The following is a 27,800-nucleotide window of genomic DNA, read 5'->3' on the forward strand; positions in this document are numbered from 1 at the left end:
CGTGTGACCTTTGGCTATTTCTCAAGCTGAAAATGCCGCTAAAAGGAACCCAAATTTAGTCGAGAGAAGACATCGTGCGAAATGCGACGGACCGGCTGATAACCATTCCAAAAGATGCGTTCCAGCAGTGTTTCCAGCAATGGCAGAAACGCTGGGAGAAGTGTATACATTACCAAGGAGACTACTTTGAAGGGGATTAGGGTTTTGTTCCTCAAAGTCAATAAATTTATTTTTGCCGACCAAAGGTCCGATACTTTTTGAACAGACCTTGTATTATCAGTATATCTGAAGTACAGAGCCCCCGTTGGGATTCAGCTTGCTCTCTTGTTTATTACGTGCATCACCTCAGTGCAGGGTATTTACATTTATTCAAGTGTTCAAATCATGGCTTCAAAAAAAACAGTAAGGTGATTTCAATTGAAACAAAGCAAGAAATCATCAGAAGGAGTGGAAGTGGGGTAAAACAGTGTGACCTTGTCAAAGAGTTTGGTCTCAGCAAGACCATCATCAACACCATTTCAAGCAAGAAAAACACCATCAAGTCAGCCAAGGTTATTAAGAGAGTCTCCAAGATCTTCCATGTGAAGTGTAGGTCTTCACTCCATGACAAAATGGAAAGACTGTTGATGGTTTGGATCACTGACAGGCAGGTGAGAGGTGATATCTCTACACAAGAAGTTATCTGTCAAAAAGCCAAACTAATCTATGACAAGTTGAAGAAAAACACTCTTGGAACAAGCAGCAGCAGTGGTAATGAAGAAGAAGAGTTTAAAGCCAGCAGAGGGTGGTTTTTTAGGTTCAAGAAAAGGTGTGGAATTCACAACATTACCATGTATGGTGAGGCTGGCAGTAATGACAAGGAAGAAGTAGAGAAGTTCTCTGTTGATTTTCAACAATTTCTCAAGAATGAAGGATACCGCCCACAACAAGTTTTTAATGCTGACAAAACTGGTCTTTTCAAGATGCCCAACAGAACCTTCATTACCAAGGAGGAAAAGACTGCCTGGACACAAGCCCATGAAGGACAGGCTGACACTCCTGTTTGCAGCCAATGCCAGAGGACCCGAAGATCAAACCCCTGCTGGTTTACCATTCTGAAAATCCCAGGATTTTCAAGCAGTCCATTGGACTGCTTGAAAATCATAACCTGCTGTCCATTGGAAGTCTAACTAAAAAGCCTGGGTGACCCAGATTGTCTTCAAGGAATGTATCCTGGAAACCTTTGCTCCTGCTGTAAAGAAATACCTGCTGGACAAAGAGCTGCTGCTCAAAGCCCTGCTTATACTGGACAATGCCCCTGGTCACCCAAAAGACCTGGAGGAAATCCTGGAAGAAAGCTATCCTTTCATCAAGGTGCAGCATCTGCTATCACCACTGCCATCCTTCAGCCAACTTCATTGCCAACTTCAAAAACTGTACACCAGAGCTCTCTTCATGAAGGTGTTTGAAGAATGTGAACTTTGTGGAGACATGACTGTTCGAAAGTTCTGGAAAGAGAAGTTTGATGTTCTTGTGGAAATCAAACTCATCCAGGAGGCCTGGGGATAAGTCATGCAGAAGACCCTCAATTCAGCCTGGAAGAGGGCTTGTTCCTGAATGGACTCAGGAAGAACCAGCTGAGGATACAGAAGTGGTGCAGGAGATCAACTCAATGGCCTGAAAGTTGGAGTTGGAGGTGGATGATGTGGAGGACCTCATTGAAGAATACCAAGAAGAGCTGACTACTGAAGAGCTCCAAGCACTTCTGGCCCAGGAACATGATGAAGCTCAAAGGAAAGCTTCATCTGATGAGGAGAGGAGGAGCAATCCAATCAACCAATTTCAACTGCTGCCATCAATGACTTCCTTGTCAAATGGGGAGAGGTTCAGGAGTTTACCAACACTCACTATCCAAACACAGCTGAGGCCAACAGGATTAATGATCTCTACAATGACACCCTTGCCTGTCATTTCTGACAGGTGTTGAAGAAGAGAGAGAAACAGATCACCTTAGACATATTTTTCAAGAAGCCAGCTGCCAAAGAACAAAGGATGGAACAAGAGGAGTTGACCCTGCAAGGCCTGGTAGTCTCTCCTGAATCTGACTCCAATTAAAAAACAATAAAAAGAGACCTGCTGCATTGTGTAAAAAGTGTGTCTCTGTATGAATGTGTGAAAAAAGTGTTGTAGGAAGTCTCCACCTCCTCCTCACAATATCTGACTACCCAGCATAATTGGTGACTGCTCCTTTTCATTTTTTTAATGGTACAGTATGGTTATTTTATGCTGCGGAACAAATTAGATGTTTTAACATGTATTTCTATGGAAAAGTGCATTTCGTATAATGGACTTTTCACTTAATGGACGTGCATATGAAACGGATTAAGTATGTTATACGAGGCACCACTGTACAAAACCTTGCTACAATTTTCATAACAATTCTTTTACAATGCCTCATGGATTTTCAACAACTAATATAAACTTTTTAATATTAAAGCAATTAATATTGACATCAGACTGTTGTTAATTATTTTTGGATATGCCACACGTGATTATTGTATTACTTTAATAATATATCATGTACATGTTTACCTTGTAATAAAAAAATATTTATTTTCTACTCTCAATAAAAAAAATTAAGTTTTTTATTTCTAAGTATAACATCCTAATTTTAAAATCTCTGGGTCAGCAATTTTGGAAAGGTGGCAACACTGGGTTGTAGTGTGACAGGGTATTCAATAAAATGTGAGATCAATATCCCAGAAAATATGATTACAACTTAACAATTATGATTAAATTAAGTTGCAATTTACAAATGCTACAATTAATACACCAGTTGCAATAATTTTCAAAGCAATCACAATAACCCAGTCAGAATAACCAATTGATTGTCATTGAATTCTCTCAAAACTAAATAAAAAGAAAAATATTTGAGAAAAGGACTAATAGAATAGAATTATAAAAGAACAATATTTGTAATTTAAACACAAATTATTTATTGTATTTATACAGACACTTGGCAAATCACAGAATTAAATTTTATTCAGTTGAAATTTTATTCAACTGAATAAAATTTAATTCTGTGATTTGCCAAGTGTCTGTATAAATACAATAAATAATTTGTGTTTGAATTACAAAGATTACTGGCATGGTTTCAAAAATACCAGAACAATTTTGGCAAAAAGGGGTTGATTTTCCCCTGTGGAGAGAAACTACAGGCTCCAGTATAACCTCTGGGTCTTTCAGTCCCCCTCTAACCACATTTCCCTACTACCCATCCTAACACTCAACTTACCAATCTTTTTATTTTGGGTTGATTTTCCATGTTCCCTCCTCCATACCATACTGATATATCTTTGTAAAGAAACAAAGAAATTTACTTAAAAACCAGACTGCGTCCCATTGCTACATCATACTTTCCTCCCATCAGATCCAGATCTAACCAGAGGCTACCCATGTGGAGATAAAAGCACTTTAATTAAATCAATCAAAAGACCTATTTTGTCTCCTCTTTCCTTCATCATTTCAATAAGTCTTTGCAGTCAGTTTCATTAAATTTTTCTTATCCAGGTTCCTTTTCATCCTTAATCACAACTTTATACATTTCCCATCATTTCCTTCTCCTCTTGTCATTTCTATCCAACTAGTTCTTTCTTCCTTTTTCTTTTCTTTCCTCACTTTCCTTCTCCTGTAGTCATACATGCCTTTATCCCTTATCTCCACCTGTCATTATGCAAGCCAAACAAAAATCATCTGAAGGTGCCAACCAAACAGAATGAGACAAACAGAAAAGCAGAAATATGTATATTTAAGCTTAGAGAAATAATAATCCAAAAAGTTATTGCCACAGGTTCTATTCTTACAATAGAATGCAAGGATCTTCTCTACCATTGACAAGTTGAATTTATTTCTCAACATTTAAGTTATTTAGAAAATAAGTATCAGAAAACAGTATTTGCATTAATTTGCTTACACTTGCATCAGAAATGAAAATAAATATCTCAAACATAGTTTTGGAAAACTCAGAGTATAAACCTCTTTTACATATATTCATGTGCATTTATAATAGAAAAACTTACTTTAAATAAACTATAAATATCTAATAATACCTGATCTAATGAACGAAATAATAATATATCTTTGATTGCTTCTCCCAATCTCTGTCTTTGCTCATCTGTTTTTGGATGGACAATCTGTAAATTACAATTCATGTAACAGCTTCATTTTAATATTAAATTATGTAATATTTTGAATTTTAAATGTATATATGTAATTTAACCTTTTCGGTCTCATCATCGTCATCCTCTTCAGGATTATACTGTTCTGCAAACACTAGAGAAACAAAAAAGATATTATTTATGCATATCAGAAGTTTATTCTAAGCTCTCTTGCACTGTCATTTTAATATTGAATATTTATAAAAATTAGAATTTCCTTTCTAAAATCTTTTTATAAGAAACAAATTTCAATTCATGAAAATTTTGTATTGAGCAAAAATTAAATTTGAAAGCATTATGGATTGATTGAATGTACAGTGATACCCCAAACTTACGGGATAGGTGGGACTGAGCAATAACCGCGTAAGTTGAATTCGCGTAAGTCGGGGTATAATTTCGCAATTCATGTAAAATCTAAGTTGGATGTATGTAAGCTAATAAATGTTCTCGTTAATCTTATCTCTTCTTTTGATTTGTTCACGGTTACAAGAAATCACCACATAGAGTCTCTGAAGGCTCCGTAGATATAACAAACACAGAAATAAATAACACAAAATAAATTGTAGCTATGAGTCGATTCTGCACGACACGTCCGAACATGTAAACTGAACAATAGTGTGGGGGGAATGAGTAATCAAGAGTTGCGTGGCACTCAAGCAAAAGACAAATTGACGCGATTTGAAAATCGCGTAACTCCGGGTGCGTGTAAGTCAGGGTAGCATAAGTCGAGGTATTTCAGTTAAATGTACTGATAAAGCATTTTGAATATATAAGAATTTCAATTATATAGAATTTCAAAAGATTTTATATACATAGTGGCCAAATTGCAGCTCTCCTAGACCTTATTGCAGCTCTCCCATATATCAGGCCCCCTACTCCTTATTACTTAGGAGTAGGTGTTTTTGGTGCTTTTCTCTGTATGTAAATAAAATACTGTTCCAATATAAGACAAGATTTTGGCAAATATCTAATACATGGTATATGGCATCTATCTTGCCATATACCATGTTTCACCATCACTATTCTATGTGCAACAGGTTTGAAAATGTGAATGCAAGGCTTGCATCTACAAATGGAAAGTTTTAGAAAAAATTATCATGGTATGCAGTTTATGCACATTTATTTAATCTACAGTGAAAATTTTCAGTCTTACCCATAGATCCAAAAATGCACAACCACATGGCTGCGGCAGTATAGCAATCGATCTGTTGCTGTGGGAAATTCAAGCTCAGATTGGAAACCTCAAGAATTTTTCTCACAGTCTACTGAATACATCAGTCCCTACCAGATATAAATTTTTTAAAACTCTGTCTACTCTGTTGTCACTAAGAGGACTTTTTTCCATGCCAACCATTGGTATAACCTATTAAGAGTTTTACCATTAACTTTAATTTTGATTAAAGATAATTTGTCCTCTCACAGAGCTTAATAAATTGAAAAATATACATACCAGCACATCTTCCGTTAACAAAATTTTATTAATTTATCTTACACACATCATAAAGCAGTTGCAAACTTCACAGACTGCACAAAAAGAGAAGAGAAGAAAAAACAGGGTTTTTCTCCCTTTAAAAATGGACTAAATCTTATGCTTCTCTCATGAGCATTTATAGTTGAGTTGTTAAACAAGTAGTTCTAACATTATCAGACCCCACAAGGAGGCAACTTGGTTAATAAGGAAATGGAACATACTAAGTCAAACGATATGGAATTTTTCATGGACAGATTCAAACCAAACGACACCAGAGTAGCAGACTGTCACCTTTTCTATGCCTTGATTACCTAGCCATTAACATATCTTGTGATGTTCATAAATGAGATGTATTGGATTCCGCGAGCAGAATCGTACAATAAAATAAACTTTAATAAAGATCTGTAACACAATGTATTTTATTTTTTATCTCAATGAACCGGTTCTTTTGTTTATATAGATCCCAAGTTTTTGTTGACCTCAGATTATTTCAGATGCACAGGCATTGAACAATTTCTTTATCCAACCATCAAAAATTCTCTTAACACACGACACATAAACATGGGACAATCTAACTAACTCTAACTTACAACTAACTTACAAACTACTTTACCACTAAAGAAAATAGAAAAGATGGGAATTAAGAATGAAGGACCAAGTGATTAAAAAAAGATCAGAAAATACCCGGGGTTTTTGTGTCGATGCATCCTAGGATAAGACACTGTGCTCAAGTTTTTTATCCCTTAATTTCTTTTAATCTTTTTGCCGCAGACCTCTTTATCTCTTACTGGTTTTGATATTCTACTGAACGTTCACTGCTCTCTGACTTCTTTCTCTGATCCCTCAGCCCCTTGCAGTCCCTTGTTGTTTTACTCCTCTTCTTTATGATGAATTTTCTTCACTCTGTTTCCCGCATTCGGGAGCACTGCCTTCTCCGTGCCTTTCTCTTAGAGATCCATCCCCAAGACTGACTTCACTTTGGCTGTTTTGCCTCCAGGTTTCACACACACTTTTGTTTTCCTATGTTCCAGGAATTAGTAGTCTTACCCCCAAGGGAGAAGGGTTAAGAGAGAATGTTCTAGAAATAATTTTTTGAACAAAGAGATAGGAAGGAACTTAAAACTAATTCAAATAAAAATATACAAAAAACTATACAACAATCATAGCTGACAACCACGATCTGATTGCAAAACCATATTCGTGTCCTCAAGGCAGAAAGATTCAAAAATTATCCTACAAAATAAATAATTTATCTTAAATCCTTCATCAAAATAAAGGACATCTTAAACAATTGCATAAATTGTAAGATGTCGTCAAGATTGATTGAATCCTGTACACTTTTATTCTTTGATTTAAATCAAAAAATATTAAANCCCTCAACAGATGTGAGGAATCAACCTAGCCTTGGTGTTTCTGTGGCAATGCATCCACAGACCACAAAGGCTGGAAAACCACGTCAATGGATGAAATGGACAACAGAAATGAACGAGTTTATCATCCGTACTTACTACACCATCACAAAACTCGAAACAAACATGACAGCATACAGACAGCTATTACATCATAGATTCACACAACAATATCCTCACCTCACTGTCACCGAACAAAGGGTTGTTGATCAAAAAAGAACAATTATACACAACAACCTTCTTCCACAAACAATACTTGAACTTATCAAACAACAGGTTGCTGATCAAATACATCAACAGACAGAAACATTTAACATTATTAATGAAGATCACTTAACCTGTCAGGATAATCCAGCAACAAGCATTGATAATAGCACACATACAACAACTACCATTAATGATACTACAGACACTTCCTCATCCATCACTAATAACATAGACATAGAATTAGTTAATACACTCTCACTTATATTTCAGGAAACACTCACTAAATATACAGGTACAGATCCCACACAAAGATCACGAATACCAAAAATTAACATGTCAAACGTAGTAGGAAAAACACTAAATTATGCAAACACTCGCTGATTTACACTCGCCAGAAATACCAAAGTAGTGTGGCAGTATGCCATGTCTATGTACATAGGGGTTAGATATAAGTTTATTTTGTTTAAATCTTTTGTCTTTCACGTCTGTTTTTAGAACTTTCTAACCTATTCTTTCTCTACGGGTGGGGGACAACCTTTGTCCAAGGACGAAGGGAGAAAACAAAGGGATACTAAGAAGCCTTGAGGGCGTCAGGAAACAAAAAGGACACTTTTGGGTCAGCGTCTGAGGAGAGCAGACGGAGAAAAGAACAAGTCAAAGTTTGCCGCCGAGTGGGACAAAGGAGAGACTTGAAGTTGTCTGAGAACGGACAAATTAGGCGGACACCCAGATTAAGGGCTTTGAGAACACTTTGAATTCTCAAGAAACGGAACCAACATAGAGAAGATTGGAGACTGGCAAATTACCCAGGTACCCCCACCAATCTTTCCTTTATACTTGTCTTATCCCTTCATATATCTTATTTTTCACTTTTGTTCTTTAGTAAGTTAGGTTAAGGTAGTTTAAGTTAGTCGTAATATTGTGGAGATATCTCTCAAAGAAAACCTTGTATTGTCGTGAACATGTCTCCCACCTTGTGAAAATATAAAGAATATATCGGACTGTGTTGAAAATATATGGTTACCATAGTTTGGGATCCAAAAAAAAAAAAGAACCAGGTGTAAGAAGGACCACGAGAAAAGTAACTAAATAAAACCCTGTTTTTTATTGTTACTTCTTTGTAATCCATTATTTGTCTTCTACACTACCAAAGCAGGTTAAATGCTATCCTCAGAACACAGTTAAATGCAAAACACACAGTTAAAGCAATAAACACATATGTCATCCCAGTACTCACTCTTTTGACATTATGCATTGGACTCACAGATCTTGAGCAACTCCAAAGGAAACCACACTACATCCATTTAATTTCTACACTCTCGGACATTCATACATTAGTTTATGCTGGGGCAGTCACAGTAGTGACACACCATGGACTAAAAATACAATCACAGACAGATACACACAAAACACAATTCTATCACAAGCCTGCCTGGCAGAGGAGAATAGAAACACAAATAACTGACATTAGACAATAATTAGGCATGCTGACACAATACACTAAAAACAACATAACACCCAAATTAAAGAAACAACTCAAAAACATTTTCAAGAAAATCAAAACACACACAAAACATGAATATCACAACACACACATTACAGAATACATTGATACACTAAAACAGAAACTTGCAGCCAAAGCATGTAGACTCAAACGATAGAAAACATGTACCTGTACATTATGAAAACAACAAATAAGTTATTTACACACAACGAAAAAAACTTTTACAGACAAATTAGTACCAAAACAAATACTGATACACAACACATTGGCACACCAACAGAAGAAGAACTCGCAACTTGTTGGTCTTCTCTTTGGTCCAGTGCTGTTACACACAATGCTGATGCAGGCTTGATCGAGGAGGAGAACAGAAACTTGAACAAAATACCAACTATGCCCTGTGCTGAAATAAACGTACATGACATCCGCTACACTGTTAACAGAACACACAACTGGAAGACACCTGGTGTAGACAACATTCACAATTTCTGGTATAAAAAATTTACATCACTGCACCAGGAACTAGCTAAACATCTAACACACATCATCATCAACCCACAAGCATGCCAAAATTTCTTACTCAAGGCATCACCTACATGAAACCTAAAAACACCACCACCACAGCCCAATTACATGTCTTCCAACACTCTACAAATTATTGACATCCTGTATCACAAACAAAATATACAAACATGTTGAAGAACACAACATTCTTACAGAACAACAAAAAGGTTGCCGTAGAAATCACAGGGGATGCAAAAAACAGTTACTTATAGATTCAGTCATTCTATGGCAAGCACACAAACAACACAGAAACATACATACACATGGCATATATAGACTACAGAAAAGCATTCAACAGCATTCCACACAGTTGGCTGCTATATATTCTACACATGTACAAAATACATCCATCACTCATTGCATTCTTCCAAAACACTATGCAGCACTGGAGAACAACACTACATCTCAGGGTTAGTAACACTTCCATACAAACAAACCAAATATTTATTATGAGAGGAATTTTTCAAGGAGATTCCTTGAGTCCTCTCTGGTTCTGCCTAGCCCTGAATCCATTATCCAACATGTTAAACAACACGCAATATGGCTACAATATCAGACATGAAAAAACAACACAGTTTATGCTGTCACATCTCATGTACATGGACGACATAAAACTTTATGCATCCACAAAGAAACAATTTCAGCAGCCCCTACAAATCACACATTCATACACCAAGGACATACAAATGGAGTCTGGCTTAGACAAATGCAAAACACTTCACATAGAAAAAAGAATCCTGAAGAAAGAAAATTTTGCACTTGGAAATGGAGACGTTATTGAATCCATGGTAGAGGACGAGTTCTACAAGTATTTAGGATTCCAACAGAACATAAACAAATAAAGCAAAGATTAATTAAAGAATAAAAAAGTAGATTTGTTTTTTGAAATTGTGTCCTATTTTATAATTCTGGCATAGTAAACACTAGTATTGTGTTGTATTCCAAAGACACATGGCAAGTTTTCCATCAAATATCGACTCAACTAATAAACATATTTGATGGAAAACTTGCCATGTGTCTTTGGAATACAACACAATACTAGTGTTTACTACACCAGAAATACCAAAGTAGATTAAATGCTATCCTCCGAACACAGTTAAATGCAAAACACACAGTTAAAGCAATAAACACATATGTCATCCCAGTACTCATATACTCTTTTGGAGTTATACATTGGACCCACACAGATCTTGAGCATCTCCAAAGGAAAACAAGAACAACACTTACTAAGCATAAACATCATCATCCTAAATCTGCCACAGAAGGATTAACCCTTCCACATAAAGATGGCGGACGTGGCCTGATTGGCATAGTTAACCTTCACTACAAACAAATACAGTCATTGCGAGAGTTTTTCTACAAGAAATGAGAAACGTGACAGTTACATAAAGCAGTAACTCTAGCAGACAGAAATAACACACCATTAATTAAACTTAGACTCACATCGTACGGACGCGACACAACATATAAAAAGCATAGACACCATTAAGCATTTGTAGGCTCAAAAGTCACTCCATGGCAGGCATCCTTATGACCTGGGCCAGGATTTTGTTGACAAAACTGCGTCAAACAGCTGGTTAACTCGGGGATGCCTCTTTGGAGAGATGGAAGGATTCATGATTGCCATACAGGATCAGGTCATAATTACTAAAAACTACAGAAAACACATNTCTTGTCGTTCTTCTCTTAGCGGAAGGTCTTGAGTTGTGTTTTGATACTCATGCCATAACTTGCTTACGAGTCTGCCGTATCCGTGTTCATCGGCTATTCTTTGTATACATCCTAGCTCTGATTGTAGGGCTGGCTCGGTAGAAGAGTGCGTGTGTGCTCTCTTAATTAGAGCCTTAAATGGTGCCACTTTATATTGCGTAGTATTAGTAATTAGTAATATAATTACCTCTTTCTAACCGGTAACAGGTTAGAAAGAGGTAATTATATTACTATTCTCCGGTGTTTAAAATAAGTCTTCATTTGGACCATTTCAAATTATTTTGGCTCCTGAGACAAATCTAAGAACAATAATAATGTGCTTAATTTCTATAAAAATTATGACACCTTTTTAATATCACTTTCAATTTGGTGCCTAAGGCAGTTGCCTTTTTACCTCATCTATCAATACTACCCTGGTCCTAACTGATCATTCTACAATGATAGGAAGCTGAAATGTAATTAATGTGTTAAATATAGCAAAACTCTAGTGGGCCATAAAGTCCAAAAAATTTTTTGGGGAAACCTTTTTATACACTGTTTTGATGCTAAAATGCACCCTTTTGTCAAATATTAAAACATACTGTTTGTTTCTAGCCTTCTTGTTAAATTTATTATTGTTAGGGAATTTCTTACTCATCTCTACATTATGGTCTTTACATGAGAAGGTGAGGGAACACTAGTACATATTCAAAAAAGGTCATCCAAGAACTGTATTGGTTACTTATGCATTAGAACCAGAAGTTATAAGAAGCACAGCTTACATGACAGACATATCATTTAATAGTGTTGAAGACATTAGAGATTCTAAAGATATACAAATCATCCAGAAAGGCTATACAGTATGCATCAATTCCATGGATCTAGAGTCCATTTCTGGCATGTGGAAAACTATAACTTCATGTTGTCATCTATCTCATTGTGTATTATTTTGATTTTAATTATTTTTTAATTTTTAATGATTAAATTTATTGATTTCTAATCTTTACTTTATTTAATTAATATTCTGTTTGACTTACATATGTTTGAAACACCTTTTGAATACTCAAATTTATGTATACAGTATTTGGAAATTTGTGAGACCAGAGGGTTGGCACCTCTTTGATGCTTCATCAGACTGACACCACTGTGTCTCATTTGACATGGAAGCCGTGATGGTGAATTTATTTTTGTTTGGAAGCAGGTCGTGTGAGCAGCCATGTGTATGGGTAATCGGATTCCAAATGGAGGACTGTGAGACAGCGTGACAGAAGTAATGCACTCAGATACTAGGTTTAAAAACCAAATAACTTTAAAAGCCAAGAAAAGGTTACATGATACATATAATATATCAGATTAGCTGACCTATTCAATGGGAGTGGTCATGAGAGAAAGAACTTACAATTGATTGTGAGTCAATAAATACCTGGGGTTGATGGTGTCCACAAGGTGATGCTCCTTAACTAGGGTCTCGTTGTGACTAGGGTGACTAGGGTCTTGAGGTTATCTCGCTCAGGAACATTCAGGAAAGTTCTGAATCACAGATAGTTCATCTTTGAAGATGTAATTGTAGGTGATGAGGTGTCCAAGGGTGAAATATCTAGTTGAGTAGAATTGGGCACTGACACAACTAAAAAGTTAGAGAAATTGGCGATGGCTTTCACTCCTGGAGGAACTGACAATGACTGCCTCATTTGGCCATCAATTCTGATATTAAAATCGGTAACACACGGCCAGGAAGTCAACGAATCATAGGGAAAGTATCACTTTCACTGTCAAGAACATGTGAACTGAGAAGTTCTCAGATAGTAAAGGATACTCAACAACATTAGTTGTCAAAATAGATATGATAAAACTGAAGACCAATTTTTGTAAAAGTTTGGGTTCTCACATTTGTTTGCATTCTAAAAGTTTATTTTTTTCAAATTTTTTATTTGTTTTTCTAATAACTGAGGAAGGCCAGTGTAAAGTGGGTGAAAATATTTGTAACATATGGTATTAATATGGTATTAAACAGTTTTAATCATCTATAGAAAAAGGTGTGGTTTTATTCTTAGGTGACTTCAAAATATTTTTTTAAAAAATATATTTTGGCTAAATCCAATTCAAATAAAGAGGCAAGTTTCTGATGCCATTGAATATTAAGTTAAAATCTCTTTAATACTTCAGTTTATAGACACTACATCTCCCTTATTGCATCAAGAATCAGGGTAAAATGTTCAAATATTAATTTTCTTGATTGGTGGGAAGCATCAATTACAATAATCAAAAAGCAATGTTTTGGCTTTTCAAAACCTATGATATCTTAAAATTCAAAGATTTTAATAATTGAAAGAGTATTCCTATAAATAATTGTAATGCCTTTACCTTGTCTATCCAGATGATAAAATAATAAGGAATTATAATTGTAAGATTTGATGTAATTTAAGATATCAATCATTGACTCAAAGATCCAACTTTCCATAAGTATAAGATCATAATTACTACTAAAATACAGCTGCAAATATATTAATATGTTATTTAATGAATGAATGATTTGAAAAAAATGTATTTAAATCTTGCATTTTATGTATAGATTAATATGGAAAACTATATAAATAATAATAATAGAAAATAAACAATAAAAAATTTAATGTTACAACTACTGNTCTGTGGGGTGTTCGTTATCCGATCATGTGTTCGTTGTCCGAACATAAAAATCTTTCGCGAAAGTGTTCGTTATCCAATTTGTTCGTTATGCAATCTGTTCGTTAACCAATCACCCACTGTATTCAGTTTTCCATAGGATACTAGGTCTGCCTGTATGGGTACTGTACCTTGCTCTTTGTGGCAATTAGAATATCTAGTTACACATACGCTGACAAGAAAATTTCAAATTTCTTATATATCTATCTGTGAATCCTAATAGATATATAAGAAATTTGAAATTTTCTTGATGTTTTTGAGAGCCTTTGTAAATGTAACGAAAAAGGAAGATTAGAAAACAAGCAGATAATAGTAATGTTTTCACAACTCAAATAAGCGAGAATTGTTAAAAAAAGAAAAACTCTTAGCTTAAAAATTAAAATCAACAGAATTTAATTTTGGCAGCAAAAATTTATTATTCCAAATTAAGGGATACTCTGGGATAACCAATTAGTTCAAATTTAGCCTACTTCCCAATAGAATTTAGCCTAAATTTTAATTTAGAAAGTTTCTAGAGATATTTAAATATATTATAAAATATAAATCAGGAAAGTTTTAGATAATTTGTCTATTATAAAAGGTAATAGAAAATAAACAATAAAAAATTTAATGTTACAACTACTGACAACATGACAAAAATAATTAGGATAAGTTACGAAGAGAGACATCATTCTCATTGGTGTTTATTTAATTTTACTTGAGAGATTAAATAAAAATAAAATTTAACGTACAGTGAATATAGATAATATTTATTCTCATTGTTATTTTCCAATTCATGTATTTTCATATATTGTAGTAAGGCCTCTCTGATAATTTATTGGTTCAATTCCTACATTTTGTGTCACTTTGTGACAGTCTCATTTTTTGTATTGTAATATACAGTATAATAATACTTTACATAAACAGTAATGGTTTTTATATACAGGGTGAACATAATTAAATAGGAGGTGTTTAAAGCTTTGTGTAGAAAGAACTATTGGATGAAACTCATCCAAAGGGCATTACTATGGCCTAAGGTGTTTCCACCTAATCTGCAGTTAGGTCAAAACTTTTCTGGTGGGTTGGCCATAGCACCAAACTACTCCACACCAAATTTCAGCTTCAGACTTGCATGCGCTGTAGCACAAAAATTCAAAAACTTTTTGCAGGTTTTCCTGAATATCTTGAAAAAGCCTTCACTGATGTTGGTCAAATAAAAACTGTGTGTTACATTTACATAAGGACTCTATCCATTATTTTTTAAAGATTTTTACATGTATGTTTACTATGTGAACCAACCAAACAAGAATTGTTTGAATTTTTGCACCTCCTAGTGGAATCTGTAACAAGCTGAATAATACTGTCCAAGAGTACAATGTTTTATCTGTCCATCTGCAAAGTTTCATTAATTTATCTTGATGGTGAGATACTGAAAAAACTAACAAAAAAGTATATACAGTGAGTGATCGGTTAACGAACATAATCCGTTCCAAGACTTTGTTCGCTATCCGAATTGTTCGTTAACCGATTATCGATTTACCATAGGTTTCTATGGGAATTTGATTAATTGGTTCTGGAGACCCCCCAAAATAAAAAAATATATACTTTCTTACTNTTATTTCTTAATTTTCGTTTCATGTACTACATTATATAATTGTATGCATTAAAATTCCAAAAGAAAAAAATCTTTAAAATCTCTAAAAAGACTTCAAATACTTGTTGCATATTAATTAAAAGACTAATACAAAACGGAGATACTTTGCAATATATGCTACCATATTGTCTCGATTTTGTTTTTTTTTATCCTAATTTTCCATCAAATCAATTATTGCATCTTAACATCAAAAACTATAAATTCTTTTACCATATAATCATACACATATTCGTTAATTATGTTTACACATAATCAAATAATATACTCTTTAATACAAAATAATAATAAAAAATGTCTCTCTTATTCACATCACTCGTTTGTCTTAAACATTAACGTTCAATTGAGGTTTTATTGCATGCTACATAATTTATATTTTGATTTATTGAGGTTCATAATCCATCCCTATGTCTGCAGCACTTAGAAAAATCAATAATAACTACATATTTTTTGTGATAGTTGGCTTTAATATCTATAAATAGCAATTTCAAACCTATTCTATAATATAATGTATTAATGTTTATATAAAATAATATGCTTTAATGAAAATATATAAAGTTATATACAGTATATAGTATACAGAGCCTAAAGACATTTTTGCAAATATATCTTCAAGCACGTATAAGTGAAGGATTCTTCAATATTTATGTAATTATCTTAAAAATAAATTATGAATTTATTGATTTTATTCTTAGTAAACAATAAATTATTTATATTAAAAGTAAATTGCCAGGACGAATTCACAAGAAAAAATATATTTCCTTTAGGACTATACCTTTCTTGTGAATTCGTCCTGGCAATTTATTTTTAATATATTTATTTATTTAATAATAGTACTGGCCACCGCTAGAGGACTTTTCAACTCATTTACATTGGACGGCGAACATGTAGCCTCAAATAAAAGGTCGGTATCGCCGTAAATTGGTTATTGCCTCTGCCAAGCGTGTGAAAGGACAAATGAAGACGGACTCAATTTATANTTATTAAATTAAAATGATTATATTCTAATCAATAAAAAAAGTAATTGCATTCAATTAAATAAATTTAATCATTTCAAATTATTGAAATAATTTATTTTAATTTCTGAAAATAAAATAAAAATAATAAAATATTGTATTGAAACTATTATTTTTCTATTGATTATCTATAAATTCAATGATTGTTTTTTAATTCTGTAATATAAAAATATAGCATGAATGCATTAAAATTTCAAAAAAATTATAAAAACTTACTTATTTCTTAATTTTCGTTTCATGTACTACATTATATAATTGTATGCATTAAAATTCCAAAAGAAAAAAATCTTTAAAATCTCTAAAAAGACTTCAAATACTTGTTGCATATTAATTAAAAGACTAATACAAAACGGAGATACTTTGCAATATATGCTACCATATTGTCTCGATTTTGTTTTTTTTTATCCTAATTTTCCATCAAATCAATTATTGCATCTTAACATCAAAAACTATAAATTCTTTTACCATATAATCATACACATATTCGTTAATTATGTTTACACATAATCAAATAATATACTCTTTAATACAAAATAATAATAAAAAATGTCTCTCTTATTCACATCACTCGTTTGTCTTAAACATTAACGTTCAATTGAGGTTTTATTGCATGCTACATAATTTATATTTTGATTTATTGAGGTTCATAATCCATCCCTATGTCTGCAGCACTTAGAAAAATCAATAATAACTACATATTTTTTGTGATAGTTGGCTTTAATATCTATAAATAGCAATTTCAAACCTATTCTATAATATAATGTATTAATGTTTATATAAAATAATATGCTTTAATGAAAATATATAAAGTTATATACAGTATATAGTATACAGAGCCTAAAGACATTTTTGCAAATATATCTTCAAGCACGTATAAGTGAAGGATTCTTCAATATTTATGTAATTATCTTAAAAATAAATTATGAATTTATTGATTTTATTCTTAGTAAACAATAAATTATTTATATTAAAAGTAAATTGCCAGGACGAATTCACAAGAAAAAATATATTTCCTTTAGGACTATACCTTTCTTGTGAATTCGTCCTGGCAATTTATTTTTAATATATTTATTTATTTAATAATAGTACTGGCCACCGCTAGAGGACTTTTCAACTCATTTACATTGGACGGCGAACATGTAGCCTCAAATAAAAGGTCGGTATCGCCGTAAATTGGTTATTGCCTCTGCCAAGCGTGTGAAAGGACAAATGAAGACGGACTCAATTTATATGTATAGTCCTAAAGGAAATATATTTTTTCTTCTTAATAAATTATTTACTTTATACTGAGTGAGATGTTTTTTATCTTGTTACTATTGGTTTTCCTCTCTAAATTATTATGTTGCTTTACTATAGTATGTAGAAAATTTTGTAAAGCAATGTATGCATGTCTACCAGATAATCTATAACAAAAATAGAAACAAATATCTGTAAAATAATTATTATGTATTATATTTAAAGTAGAAGTACATCTTTTGTAATTGCAATTTTTCATAGAATGTAAATTTGCATATACCTGGTTTGCAAGATGTTACCTCATTTCTTGAATAAATTCCATATATCTACTTATTTAATTATTAAAATTGCATTCTATATTAAAACTGAATGTTATATATAAAAATTATATTTAAATATAATGTATATTTAAAATTTTTCAATAATGGCAGCAAATTTTTTGATCCTTTTACAAAAATTACTCTTACATCAATTCAGAAAGAGTTATTTATTTTATTATTAAATAGAGTTCTAAAATATCATTAATCAATTAATTTATAAAATAAAATAAAAATTTTATAATTTAGCAAAAAATGAGGTAATGTCCCTCGGACCAAGTAAGAATGATTTTGCCATCTAAGTTTCATATCTTCAAAATTTCAAATATTTTATATATATATATATCATTGTTTAATAACTCTCTTCTGTTTTTGTTACAATTTTTGTTAAAAACCTCCATTACTATTGTAACAGAGTGCTTAATAATTTAAAGATAAGAACAAATAGCTTCATGATAAAAAATTTGTTATAAAATAAATATTTTATTATTTATTCTAAAATACAAATAAATATAAATGAATAAAATTGTTTCTGAATCTCTTTAGTACATGAAATATCTGAAGAGATAAAAAGAAAATATTTTTAAGTCATTAAAATGAGTATTCTAATGTGTAACAGGATATCCTGGCAATATTTGTAGCTGAATCTATAAATATTAACTTAAGTGGATGGCAAGGAAATAAAACAAAATTTTATGATACTGGAAACTTGAAGCTAATATTTTAAAGTGGTTTACAGTAAATGTACAATTGGGGCTGGATTTGCACAAGCCCAAACAAGCTGCAGATTACAGCCATAAGTTATTAGCCTAAAACTTAATGCCTCCTACTTTTACACTAATTATTTGGTGGAGGAGAAGAGCATCTTACATGTTCAAGCTTAGGGCTACAAGTTCAGCCTTGTCTACAATTATAAGCTGTAAGGTCACAACAATGTGTAGGGCAGAGGGTACCACCATGTAACCTTTGCCCTATGACCTCACTTTTACTCCTGGACTCCAACAGAGAGAGACACTTTTTCATTCTATGCTGACCTTTTGGAGTCGACAGCATCGTCGATCTTGGATTTGTATTATATCTCGGTACTACTGTAAATATTGCGTAACCGATCCAAATAAAGTAAATTATTCACCCGGATCAGGGTCTCGGTTAATCCTCACAGACGGAACAAAAGACACAGGACACGAGGTCGAGGTGGACATTGCAACTAGGTAGAATCAAAGCCACACCAATTCTGCCTCGTGTATTGACTTTAGTCATACCGCTAAAAATGTAACATATAATACAAATCTAATATTAAGTATACAGAAAATGTATCATCCTGTTATAGTCTGATGCATTTTGCAGCACTAATTTAAACAATGCTTTTTATTTTCAATACCTCATCCCTTTGATGCTTGCCACAGAGTGGTGGTGTTTGTACTAACTTGTACAAACACCACCACTCTGTGGCAAGCATCAAAATGAATGTTGAAAAGCTTCTGTATTTTTAAGTAGCCTTAGGCTTTCCATTTTACCTCTACAATTGGACTCTAAACAGGTATTAAGATACCAGCTAACATTACATCTTTAAATGCTGCTTTGTTATAGCACATTTTGCTAACACTTGAGAAAACAGGGATTTCCCAAATTCCTTCGTTAATAATTTAAATTTGATATTATATTTCATATCTATTATCAACAGTCAAACAATTTCTAACAGATTTTGCTGGTTACCTCTCTTTTAATGTTCAGAAGTCGAAAGTGACCTGATTAGTTGGCAAATCCTGCTTGATTTATTGGCAAATTTAGTTTTTTAATTAATTATATTCATAATGAACACTAAAATTCACTTTAAAAATTCCAATTTTTAATATACTGTAACAATGTATAAATATTTTTAAAATAAGTAATACAAAATTGTCCAAAAGTCAGTTAACCAAGTTTATTTTTTAGCATCTCAGACAACTGACTTTTGGGCACCCTGTATTTAAAAAACTAAAAAACTAATATTACCTGATTTTCTTCTTGTGTATTTATTTGCAATATCTAAAAGGAAAGAAAAGAATTTTTTACAATAAAAAACACCACAAATTAAAAATATAAACTTAGATTTATCAAAACATATTATCAAACAAATATTTTCTCATAACCTTGATTAATGGATACTAAATTTTGCATTTTATCATATGATTACAAAATGAAAGTTTTCATCTTTGATTGCATAATCTCATAAATTGCAATAATTAAGATATTTATGGGTTATTTTTTGTGTATGTATAGAAAAAAGGTACTGTGGCAGTATGCCATATATTGTATAAATTTTTATCGTATTTTATTCTAATCTTTTACTGTCCCTTTGTTCTTGCACATGTTTTGTTTCCTTATTACGAGAATTTCGGACCAAACCCTTCCCAGCTAGGGTGGGATAGAAAAGACAATAGAGGAAAAACTTGGGCTGGATACCGGAGAGACAAGAAATGTAGAAGGAAGGCCATTGATCATTTTCAGCAGACGAAGAGGGTTTGAGAAAGTGGTATTAGAGATAGAAATGAATAATGTCTTTATATTTATATTAAGTATTATAGGGATGACTTCTCTGAAAACATCCCTCATCGTAGACACTTAATGAATGGTTCGGCAAAGAAAAAAAAACTGGCTCAGATGAGAAGGATTGGATTCAAATGGAAGCATCAAAAGAACATTCGAGGCCATTGGGTATCCCTGTCCTAAGATTTCTTCCTTTTCCCTCTTCTATCTATACATATATTCTAATATTTTAGTTATAAGTAGGTTAATATTAGGTTAAAAACGCGATCTGTGATTGTAAAGCTTTTGTACCATCACATTTTGTTATCACCAAAAAGTAGAATTTGTGACGGAACCTGTTTCGTGCGAAGAAACTCTGTATATGTCTCGCGAGTGAAAGGAAAACAAGGGACTTGTCTAAATAAGAGTTGGGACCTGCAAAAAATTTTGTTCGGATACGAAAATAAATCTTTTTCGATACGAACACTTCACAGTACAAAAATAGTTTCTATGTCTCAAGATTTAAGTCTCGTACCAAATGCAACGGAATGATTTTATATACGAAGGCTCAATATGACAAAATGATCCATATTTGAATTCTACTTTATAACAATACAACAAGATAATCTATGTTTGAAACTATCGGCAATGTAATGAGAAGATATGGTTTGGATCCTATACTTTTCATTTTGACGTTCCACCCGAAGAACACCATAAGAGGGCCTGTTAAATCATGCACGCGATTGGTTCGGTCAACACCACAATGGGGGAGCCAGATAGTGAGGGATGGAGCCCAATATATTCAGCACTTGCTGCCCACGAAACTTGCTGGGGTTGCATTGTCTGGTTTATTCTCGACGGCTAGAACAGTAGGCTAATCTCGACAACGGTGTTAGATAAATGAAAATCAAGACTAGATATGGAAACCTTAGGGGTAGGAGGTTCCGATTAACAATATATGATGAGGCAAACCAGAAGCCATGTTATTTCGATTCAAAAATTTTCCCGAGGGGTGTCCATGGCTGACGGAAGAAGACACTATTGAATGCAAGACACTAATTTCGGGGGAAAGCATATACAGTAGAACCTCGATTATCCGGACTAATTGGGGATGAAGGTAGTCCGGATAAGGAAAAATCCGGATAATCGAAACAGATACTTTAATTTGTCTTTTAATGATAATACAACACGTTTTCTTTTCGATGACATATCGGTAATATTAAAAATAAATACTGTATTTAAATCGTGATCAAATTGTCAAGAAACAAAGACTACTTATTGTTTAAAAGGCCCTCTGATGGCGCAAGAAGACGGATTTTATAAAATAAAAAGCAGTTGAAACTGCATTTTTATGAATAAAAATTTGACAAACTATTTATCGTTTTATGACGAGTAAAATTTTTTCGTCGCGTTCGCGGTTTTTAAGTAATGGATAAACCTTCGAAACGCGAGGCCCTTCGGACCGTGAGGCATAGGCGGTGGCCCACGTTGCCCATGCCTTACGCCGCCCTTGGTCATAGAAATGATGTAATTTGAATATAAATTATTTATAAATACGTATGTCAAGTTATATTTTTATTACGACGTAAAATATATTTAAGAGTTTACGACCACTGTGCTGGGTGAGACGTTGTTGAAACAAAAAAAGTTATGCATTCCATCACGTACATAAACAGTATCGTAATTCGCCAAGTGCAAATCAGCAAATCCAAAAAATTTTTGTTTATTTTGAACAATCCGGATAATCGAAAATCCGGATAATGGAGGTCCGGATAATGGAGGTTCTACTGTATTTTAAATTAAACATTGCAGCCCAGCATTGTGACGATGTCGCAATAAATAATTGATCGTTTATATTCAAACTTCATATCAATTTAGCAGAAACTTATATTTAGAATTTTACCATTGCAATAAAGCAATTTTTTTTTTACTCTTTTTGCCTTTTATCCACACTCATCACGAGTCGGAGGAAGTCCTTAAACATAAATCAGGCGTGAAAAATTCCCGGGGTTGCTAGTCTGCATCTGACCGCTGCAATAAAATTACTTATGTTGAAACCTCATATCACTCAGTAGAATGAGCCATGTTTAAACTTCACATCAAAACTTTGGCATAGGATTCAAATTTAGATGGCCCTATATACGCCTGCAAATTATTTAACCTGTAATAACTTATACAATAGTATTTTAACAGCATTCTAATTGACAACGTAAAGAATTAAGCAGAAGCATACAAACGTAAGTACATATAGATTAATTTATCGATTTTTTACTATTTATAGATTAAATCAGTACAAAACACATAATACAGGCCTATTATATTTTAAATCAAAATGCACGAAAGACATTATTTTTATCTAAATTATTCTTGAAAAATATTGAGAAAAGAATTGTGTTAATCCATTTATACAACGTATAAATATATATATTTTTTAATGTTGAAATTCTCAAGAGTTACATACTGGAAACGTGTGTACCACTTACTTAATAACAGCCAAATACAGATAGAGGTCAATGGACGAAAGTTGGCTCGGATAAAAGATTTTTTTTAAATTACATTTTTATATATAAAAAATGCATTAAAATAACTGCCGAGTTTAATAATTTAGAAACACAGTTAATTATTCTAAATATAATTAATGTTAGAACACCGAAACGCGTGTAAACTTCAAATACAAAACACAAATTTCAAATGAAAAAAAATTACAGAATTAAATTACAAACACACACATTATAAATAAAAACAGTTAAATAAAATATAAGCTCAGCTATGTATATTTAACCTACTTACATTTAAAGGAAAATGTGTCTATACAAAGTAGCGGCACTATCTATTTAACTAGGATAAACTACATGTAAAAAAAATAAAATAAACAAAAACTATGAGCCGTTCAAGTATTATAACAGCAAAAAGTTGTCCTTTTTCATCTCCCTTTCCCCTAAGCAAAATCAAATTACTCCTAGACTCGATGACGTAATTGGGAGCCCCTAATTACGTCATCAGGCCAGTTAAAACCATTCGCAAACATACGAATTATTTTCAGACAATTTTGTAACGACCCGTGCAATCTCACGTCATCGAAGACACGCCCTCCCTCTCCTATCGTCGGCCATAGTCGGATACAAACGAATTCCCCTTCTCCATAAATTGCTGACGTAATATTCGAACGGTCCCTAATGGACAACTGCAAAAAAATTCCAACGGTTGCCTACGAAAAAATTTCATATCACCTTGTGTTTATCAAATGTTAACTAAACAAAGAAACTATACACCTACCAATAGATTAGGGATGATAATTTGGAATTGTCTATCAATTTTGCTGACTGTTTACTAATTAACATTGTGTAATATAGTAATTAAAAACAATTTCAACTCACATTTAATAGCTTCTGCTATTTATAATCCTACGTGATTTATAAATGTCGAGAGTTTACATTTATCGGAATGTTGTAGGGACTTAAGTACACCAACTTGTAAAGTACACGCGATAACGTTTCTAGAAAAATAAATATTGTATAACGTCAAAATAGCTTAAAGTTTTTATTGACGTTAAAAGCGGGTCTTTCGCTAATTAACTTGTCATAAAATTTGGTTATAATTTCAACAGGTATTAGTTTTCTTCCAAAAAACTTGCGTAAATTTTAAAAAATTAATAAAGAATTTTGTGTTTCAAAATGAAATAAAAGGAAGGTTTTGCGCTTAAATAATACAAATAAACTCAAAATTATTTGGAACTTTTTATTTTCATTTTTAAACTCAAAAAATTCGCAAACAATAAAAAATGAAAATGTGAGAGGTTTCGGGTTTATAAATTGCAAATTCAAAAAACAAATATAAACTAAATTAAAAAGAATTGTTTTTGATACGCTAATGCGATAAAGTATTAAAAAAATTATTATTCTGTAAATAAATAACTCGTATTAAACTTAATGAAAATATTTTTAGATGTAAACCTAGATTTGTTGTAACAATTTTGGAGTCTCGCTCGACAAACAAATTGCATAACTGACACCATTGTGTTAAATGGGATTTAACACCTTACAAACTAACGTTGTAGCCTTTTAAAATACATTTTCTAAGAAATTCTTTTATAATATGCACTTTTTATTGCAGAATTATTTTACATTTATATCAGTTTCGCGCTTAATTCTATTAATTACAGGTGGTTAATTTTAGAAATTAGTTCTAAAATTATATTATTATATAAATATTTATGTAAATGTCTTATTTATTATTAAAAATTAAATTAATATTTAAAGAGAACAGATATTAATTTTTTTTTAAAATGCAAGAATTAGCAAACAATTTCATAAAATTGTATTTTTGTAATAAAATTATTTATCATCATATTTGGGGTGTTTAATAATGTTTTTTAGATGTTTTAGTAACAGAATTATGTAAATAAAATGAATTAATTTCCAAAAAATTGATTAGAAATAATTACGTTTAATGAAAAACAATTTTGAAAATTTTATTGATTAAAATATGTAATTACTAAATTTTTAAAGTTTTAATCGAGATAAAACATCCAAATAAACCAATTTAAAAGTCTATAAAGTTATGTGAAATATTTAAAACAAAAACCCAGGTAAAATCTAAAAAATGATGCGAAACACACAAAAATTTCCTTCAGAATTTTTCTTACAAAGAACTAGTTCATACTTTGAATACGAGTTTTCATTATTATTTTTTCAATTTCTAGGTCACTTTTTGTTTGTTTTCCATTATTTATTTGAATCACACCTTACAAAACTTCGTCCTTTCCTTCGTCCTCCCTGCATTATCGAGATTTAAAAAATTTCTGTATATATTTTTATTGTTATAAGTTGTTTTACATCCTCCAAAAATAAAAATATGTATTTTTTAAAACTTTTGTTATCGAAACAAAACACACGAAAGCGCGAGAGAATTTATGGATTTAATAATTTAAAAAAAATTAAGAAATATTCTAAAAAACCCTTTTATCTATTACATCGTTTATAATTTTTCATTATAATTAGAAGAAAAAGTTGTTTAGAATTTAACTAATGATTTCCTAACTTCCCATTTTCAAAATATATTTTAGATATTTTTAAATATATGTAAAAAATGAAGAAACCTAATTTGATGCTAAGAAGTAAAAATTGTATTCCAAAACAAAATGCGTATTTGTAGAATAGAACTTATTTGGCATTAATAAAAAATGTCGGGCAAAACCGAACTACAACTAAAAATTAAAACAATGCCACTTAAAAGTTGTTTTTGTGCAGCGATGACAGAACATTTTGCTTTTAATTTAACAATTGTATTTTCATTTATATGTTGGATCCTAGCTTTAGTTTATGTTTCACTGTTTCCATTACCTCGTCTGCATTGGCACATTCATACATCGCTAGATAACAGATTTTATTGTGGAATTGCGAATTTTTATTGGCGGTTGGAACCCTTTCAATTTCATTGTAGAAGGATACAAAAACTTAAATTTACGTTCGATTTTCTAGAAAACATAAGTTTAATAATCTTGCAATCGTAGCGCAATCAAGAAATTTTATAATTCTTAAAGTTGCAAAATTATTTTGCAACATTCGAAATTAAGTATTGACATTGGTAAAAAAAAAATAAAAGTCATTCCGTGTTGAAAAACTTGATAGAAAATTTAATTTTTTTTTATAAATAAGTAAACTTTTATCTCCAAAAATGCGTTGGTTCGAGTCATAAACGTCGAAAAATTTACATAATTTATCTGAAAGTTTGAATGAAAAATGTTAATAAATAAATATAAAAAATCGAATTTTTTTCTTGTAAATATCGTTAGGAAATAATAAAATGTCAAAAAGAATAAAATAATATAAATTTGTAAGACGTTTTTTGTTAAGAATTTTGAGGCCTTTTCCGCATATTTCCACTTTCCATCTCCTTTTGTAATAGTTTGCAAATTTTAAGCCTTTTTTAAAAATGTTTTTAGGAATGTTCCACACAATTTTTACATTTCTGCTGCCGAAGCTCTTTTATGAGATTTTCGCAAAATATCGTAATATAATAACAATAGATTAAATTGCTCTGGATATTTATTATAAATTCGCACTGTACTCTGTTGATCATTCGTAAACGTCGAGTTGTTATCGCGAAAAATAATTATTCTATCGCACGCTTTATGATTCTAGATAAATACATGTAAAACAGCGTACGAATTTAATTAATAATTAATTTTAAAAATAAAAAACCGTAAACAAATTTTGAATTTTTGAAATTATATTTCTTCACATTTTTCTTTAATTTTGAAATATATTTTTATAATTAAAATAATAAAATTAATTTGTAATTTACTGAAAGTATTTAATATAAATTTATAAAATTTTTGTGTATTTTGAATGCTTTTATTCACATAGAAATATGTAATTTTTCATAAAAATGTAAGTTATAAAAGTTGGTATGAAAAAATGCAGTTGGTTTGTAAAAACATTTTTAATATAAAATAGTTAGTTTGATTGAAAAACTTTAGATAAATAATCTATAAGTTATACAGAAATCTGTGCTTATATACTTTGTGGGGCTGTACTTAAACTGTGATTTATACAAAAACCTGTACAAATCTGTATAAACCTCTAAGCAAAAATGTGCACAAAATATGCATGGAATTTAATAAGATTTTTATATAAATTTATACATGCTTATTGTTTATTAAAGAACAATAAACGCCTACAAAACTTAAATTAAAAAACTGTATACAGTTTTTTAATTTATCTATTTAAAAAATTTGCGAATTACGTTTTTACCATTGAAACTTAACTAAAAGTTAACTTATTTAATATATTTAAAACATTATAAAGGAAATAAATTTAATAAATATAAATTATTTTAAAATCATAATATCGTATATAAGGTGTACTATTCATAATATTGATAGAGCCGTTGGCGAATACAGTAAATGCTGCTTACAGTAAAATTTAATTAATTTTTAAAAATATTTAAATTTATCACTGATATATATTCGTTAATTAAATATTAACATAACTTTTTAACCTTTGTACATTAAAAAAAATAAATAAATAAATAACCTTGAGCTCTCTTCCAGCATTCTTAAGTTTCATAGTAACTGAGATAAAACTATGAAATTTAAGTTAAAATGCACTTTTAAACAATAATTTTAAATCCTATTTTCTATATTAAAACTTCAAATGAAATTTAGTTAATTAAAATTTTAAAAAATACATAAATATAAATCTAAGAAAAGAGAGGACATTTTAAATTTAATAGCACTTATCACAATAGTTTTAAATAGTAATTTTGAATTTTTAATTAGTTTTATTCATTTAAAATATAATTTAAAGATTAAAGAAAAGTTATATTTTATTATTTTTTAATTGATTTTTTTTTTATAAAATATAGGCTAAT

The 27,800-nt window shown here is 31.4% G+C and overlaps 1 protein-coding gene and 1 long non-coding RNA gene across 3 annotated transcripts in view; one reads left to right on the forward strand and one right to left on the reverse strand.

The window, feature by feature from the left end:
- Window positions 1-16,319, forward strand: part of LOC111638638 — a 28,886-nt gene extending 12,567 nt beyond the window's left edge. Inside the window, exon 3 of the long non-coding RNA XR_002758905.1 lies at window positions 16,184-16,319. This is a non-coding gene — a long non-coding RNA (uncharacterized LOC111638638). The remainder of the gene's footprint in view (window positions 1-16,183) is intronic.
- The window catches only part of LOC111638637 (cAMP-dependent protein kinase type II regulatory subunit-like), a 41,020-nt gene that overhangs the window by 10,463 nt on the left and 2,757 nt on the right, over window positions 1-27,800 (reverse strand). For both annotated transcript variants that reach the window (XM_023384386.1, XM_023384387.1), the window contains exons 2-4: window positions 19,914-19,946; window positions 4,259-4,311; window positions 4,089-4,172 (exon numbers count right to left, since the gene is read on the reverse strand). In XM_023384386.1, coding sequence (XP_023240154.1) covers window positions 4,089-4,172; window positions 4,259-4,311; window positions 19,914-19,946 — 170 coding nt within the window. The remainder of the gene's footprint in view (window positions 1-4,088; window positions 4,173-4,258; window positions 4,312-19,913; window positions 19,947-27,800) is intronic.

This window comes from Centruroides sculpturatus, unplaced genomic scaffold (genome assembly GCF_000671375.1).
Source record: "Centruroides sculpturatus isolate CEXI.00-Female unplaced genomic scaffold, Cexi_2.0 scaffold854, whole genome shotgun sequence".
NCBI classification, from domain to species: Eukaryota; Metazoa; Arthropoda; class Arachnida; order Scorpiones; family Buthidae; genus Centruroides; species Centruroides sculpturatus.